Below are 5457 nucleotides of genomic sequence, written 5' to 3' on the forward strand. Positions count from 1 at the left end.
AGCATAGGTGTAGAGAGCATTTATAAAAGACAAATGTGTTGTTTTCTGACTCTTCCTATTATTTAGTAAAAAAAAAAAAATAAACTTAGGACCCTGAAGAAGTGTCAGAAAGCAAGAGACCTGGCAAAAAGGGGAAAAAATAGGGTAAGGCAAGGTGTATTTAACCCCAGCACAGTGATGCAGGGATCTCTAGGGACCACAGAGAAAGAGGATGTCCAAGTTGCTTGAGAAGGTCCAAATGCTTGAGAAGGCCATTCTATTTTTCAGGTGGGATTGTGGGCACTTGGGTGTCATTTTACTCTGCTGTGGACAGAAGCTTTGTGCAAAACTATATGATGCCATATGGAATGACAGTCCATGAAAACATTGCTCGCAGGTGGGCCTCAAGCTGCTGCTTTTGTATGGGTTAAGTTGCATCTGGAGAAAAAGCCTTTCTGTTTGGGCTCCGGCCTGTCAGGTAATGTATGTCTTGCCTGACAGTTTGGGAAATGTTTCAGAGCTTTCTGATAGCACATGGCCTTGAGAATCAGGGCTGAGCTGAGATCAGGATCATTCACTTTGGCTTAACAGCAAGTTATTCAGCCTGAGACTCGGCTCTTTACTGTGAAGATGGTAGGGAACATCCTTACTCAGTGTCTGAACATAGTCAGGAGATGATAGCAATTACCATTACTATCATTGTGAATCATCGTTATCAGAAACCAGTTGGTGGAATCGCACATGCTCACAGTAGAACAAATAAGCACATTCCTTTAGGGGACTCCTGCTTTACGTGAGCTTTCATTGCTATATGCTGTTTCCTGGCACAGTTCTTGACACATAATGGAAAGTCAGTTTAGTAAGACGGTGATTGTAAAACATAAATCAAACCATCTATTCATTCCTTCAATAAATAGACATAAAGTTGAGTGGAGGGAGGCAGACAGGAAAGAGTATATATATAGATAATGCATGACATATACAGGCAAAATCAGGACAGTGATTATCGTTGAGAGGATGGAGTGACTGGAAGGGGTAACAAGGGAATTCTGCGAGGCTGACAATATTCTGTTTCTTGATCTGGGTGCTTGTTACGTGGGTGTGCTCACTTTGAGGAAATTCATCAAGTTTTACATTTAGGAGTTGTAGGCTTTTCTATGTGTATTTTATATTTCAACAAAAAAGACATTTTAAGAATTATCAAATATGGTAAGTTTGATGAGTAGAATGATAGCTTATGAGTAGCATTTATAAGGCTTAGGGGAGAGGTGACTGTATAGGCTACAGATGTCGGATGAACAAGGTCCTTCCTCTTCTGGGCCCAGTATAAAGATCTTACTTAGACCTGATCCTGCAGCATCAGGGACCAGTGAGGATCATTAAAGTTATGGTAGGAGATATATTCCTGAAGCAAATACGATCACTGTGTTTCCTCCCCAGGCGCATACTCATTTCCATGTCCATGCTTGCCTTTTCTTCGGTATTCTGATCATGATTCAAATGGAAATTTAGAAGGTGAATCAGAGTACAGAAAGACTGAAGAAAGTGGGATAGTTAGGAGGCTTTTATAATATTAAGGGAAATGATGGTGATTTGGGCTAGATTATTTTCATTGGGATCTGAAAGGAGGGGATAGTTCAAAGTTGACTTGGGGAACGTATTACAGAGTGAAAAGAGATTCTAGTTTGTTTTTTTCTCCTGGAGTTTTCATGGATAACAGAAAAGGGAGGAAGACCCAACAGGTCTTAGAGGGTGAACTCGGGGGAAAGGGGAATTATAATTTGTGGTTCTGCTGGACGTTCAGTTTACAATGCACACCAATGTGAAGATACTTAATAGACAAATGGAGACAAACGTTCCCATTGCAGAGGAAAGAAGTTGGGGAGGCTTTGCAGCCCAAAAGTGTTATGTGAAGTAATGGGAATATATGAGCTTACACACTACACTCTGGGCTCCATGCTGAATGTTATTAACCCTGGGGTTCTGGAAACTCATGATTCTCTGCCTGGCTCTGTAGGTGATGCCCCTCAAGACCTGTCAGCTTCACCCTCCAGCCCCCAACTCTGGAGAACTTCAAAGCACTTGGTGCTGTCATAACAGCTTTTATGACAAGAGGGATGAAAAAAAAGATATTTAAGAGAAAAGTGCCTTCTAATTAAGCCCATGGCCAGAGGACTCTCTCAAAGGCAAGGTCAGAAGAAAATGTACAAGTTTAAGCAGCCAGTGAGGTGGAGGTGGGATTGGGTAAGAAGGAGTTTAACAAAAGTGAATTCATCTCAGTTCTCATCTTGTTTACCAGATTTAGCTTCAAAGAACTGTTGAATACTTCCTCTAGGCCAACCCACCTTCACGGGAGATAAATTTGTCACTATTGAGCACATTGGATAGAACCTTTGTGCTCCAAAGACTTTTCCAGAAAAGAAACACAAAATGTTGGTTCTTTAACAGCGCCAGAGGAAAAAACAACCAGCCTCCTCAGAGGGTGGTTTTGAAAATACATCATTTGTTTGAATGTGTCTCTTTTGTTAACAGGTAGGTCACACTATGGAAAACCTGTCTCTAAGAATAAATAGAAATGGAGTCTAAACTGCTTGTTCCTAACATCATACTAAATTTAAACAGAAAATTATTCTCCCTTCTTCATTATTTATTTTGAGAATACAGTCTGGAGATAGGCTTTTGGGTATAGCTTAAGTGAGAAAGGAGGTTGTTTATTTAGGTCAAAGAGAGAATAGATACTGAGAGGCTAAGGCAATAAGCAGAGATTAGCTCATAAAATTTATTCAATATCACTTTATTCAAGGAGAAGATTAAGTTATAAAGAAAATGGAGGGAATGGAGCTCCTCAGAGGAATGAGTTTTCTCTCATGGCCTGAGAAAGGGTGACAGGGCAGCTCTTCCTTTCCAGCCCTTAGTACTTGGTAGGGACTTTATAAGTGATGATCAAGTGAATGAATGCTTCTTACATATAGGGTAGACAACTCCCTCCTGGAATCACTATGGTTTCCTGCAACACCAGCACTTCTGGTTATTCTACCTTCCTCCTCACTGGCTTCCCAGGTCTGGGAGCATCTCATCATTGGGTTTCCATCCCCATCAACCTCATCTGTGTGGTTTCCATCCTGGGTAACAGTATCATCCTCTTCCTGATCTGCACAGATCCAGCCTTACACGAACCCACGTACATCTTCCTGTCCATGCTGGCAGCCTCTGATCTGGGCCTCTGGGCCTCCACCTTCCCCACCACGGTGCAGCTCTTCTGGCTGGGTGTTGGTGAGCTGCCCTTCAATCTTTCTGCGGCACAGATGTTCTTCATCCACACCTTCACCTATGTGGAATTTGGTGTGCTTCTGGCCATGGCCTTTGATTGCTTTGTTGCCATCCGGGACCCTCTGCACTATGCCTCAGTTCTTACCCACTCAGCCATGGCCAAAGTGGGGCCTGCCATCCTGGTGAGGGCTGTCCTGCTCAATCTCCCAGGACCCATCCTCCTGCAGTGTCTGCTCTTTCCTCAGATCAGTGTACCCTCTCACTGTTACTGCCTGCACGTGACCTTGTGGGTTTGGCCTGCTCAGAAACTCAGGTCAACAGCCTGGTTGGCCTGGTCTCCATCCTCCTCTCTTTGGGCTTTGACTCTTCCCTCATCATACCGTCCTATGCCCTGATCCTGCGGACTGTGCTGAGCATTGCATCACCTGGGAAACGTAAAGGCACTCAACACGTGTGTCTCACACCTCTGCATTGTTCTCATCTTTCACTTGCCCAAACTGGGGCTGTCTGTGTTGCACCGAGTAGAGAAGCACAGCTACCCTACTCTGGCAGTGCTTATGGCCAACCTGCATTTCTTGGTTCCGCCCTTCATGAACCGCATTGTCTACTGCATCAAGTCTAAGCAGATCTGTCAAGGCCTCCTAAAGCGCTTCCAGCAGAAAAGGGTTGATGTATCGTAGAGCAGCAGCAGGACACAGTGGCACACAACCCCCGTGGGTCAACCTGGATCTCGGGGGAGGATTAGTGGTGGAGTTAACTTTTGAGATTTCTGAATGTTTCAGATCTTACCACTGAGCCTTTTGTGGGGCAGCATCAGCTTCTATAATTACAGTTTTGGGGGACTGAGATCATTGGAAAGCATATAGAAGTATCATCTTGGTAATCCTCTTGTTGCTCTGATCAGAGTTGAACTATTTCATACTCATATATACTGTAACATCTCCTTGCCTAGGGGACTCACTGAGAGGATGTGTGTGCATATCTATTCGTGCAGGCACTTCTATGCTTTTCCCCACTGGATTCTACCCCCAACCCATTTCATTTCAAACCTAAGGAAGAACTATATTTCTATTCTACTATGTATAATAACAATATTATGTGTAAATAAGCTATATTCACTTTAATACTAGCCCCCTTCTCCCACATTTAATATTAACCAGCTCATATACCAAGAAATAGAAAAGGGGAGTTGTTGGTGGGAAACAAGTAGGATAATACTGTACCTGCTGAGTTCACTTAGCACCTATTTACACCTTAGGGAGTGGCAGTTTTCTTTGGTTCTCTTCATGTATGTCTCTGCTTTGAGCTAGAGAGAAAGTTTGGTGTTGCCAAGCCCAGGAAAACTGCTCACTGTCCATTTAGATTTGCTTATGGTTAAGTATTGATATTTGAAATTATGGTTAGGTTCACTTTCTGAGCCTGCATTAGAGCCCACATGAGGAAAAAGTCCACATTTGTTGCTAGATTCCATCGTTTTTTTAAGAAAGAATTTCACCTAGGATTTACAAAATGTCTGTCTCTAAAACTGCCAACCTTATCAGGTATGATTAATGAAGATTTAAATATTAATTTTCACATTCTGATGTCACTACTTAGTAACTGCATTGATGGGTGAGTCATTCCCACGCATGAGACAATGACAGGAATTCCTTCAGCATTAACAGCTCCTATCTTTCAGGTCTTTATTATTTTTTTTCTTCCTTCCTGAGGGGAGTTCTTTTTATTGATTCATTTTTTTAAAAAAGCCAGTTTATTGAGGTATGATTGGCATATTAAAAGCTGTGCATATTTAGTGTATACAACCTGATGGGTTTGGTGATAAGAGGTCTACTGTACAGCATAGTCCCTGTCGTTAACAATACTATATTGTATCTTAAAAATTTTCTAAGAGGGTAGATCTTGTGTTCCTATCAAATATAAAACTAATAATAAAAGGCAAGAGGAAACTTTTGGAGGTGATGGATATGTTTATGGCATAGATTGGGGTGATAGTTTCACAGAGCCCTTAATTTTATTGGTGTCATCTACTTGACATTTTTGAGATGTGAACCCTATCATTCTGACTGAACACTTATATCACAGGAGGCTGGGTAGGTTTGCAGCCATGTACACTTTAGCCATTTGCCTTATTTATTTATTTAATTGAAATATAATTGATTTACAATGTGGTTGTTTCTGGTGTACAGCAAAGTGATTCATTTATACACA

At 41.9% G+C, this 5457-nt stretch overlaps 1 protein-coding gene across 1 annotated transcript; it reads left to right on the plus strand.

Annotated features, from left to right (window-relative positions):
* Window positions 1-2978: 2978 nt before the first annotated feature.
* LOC114887560 (olfactory receptor 51H1-like) lies at window positions 2979-3929 on the plus strand. The gene is given in 3 exon segments (XM_029209365.1): window positions 2979-3525; window positions 3528-3684; window positions 3686-3929. Coding segments are annotated over 3 exon segments (948 nt in total).
* The last annotated feature ends 1528 nt before the right edge of the window (window positions 3930-5457 follow it).

This window comes from Monodon monoceros, unplaced genomic scaffold, assembly GCF_005190385.1.
Source record: "Monodon monoceros isolate NGI ecotype Baffin Bay Population unplaced genomic scaffold, NGI_Narwhal_1 Super_Scaffold_7, whole genome shotgun sequence".
NCBI lineage: Eukaryota > Metazoa > Chordata > Mammalia > Artiodactyla > Monodontidae > Monodon > Monodon monoceros.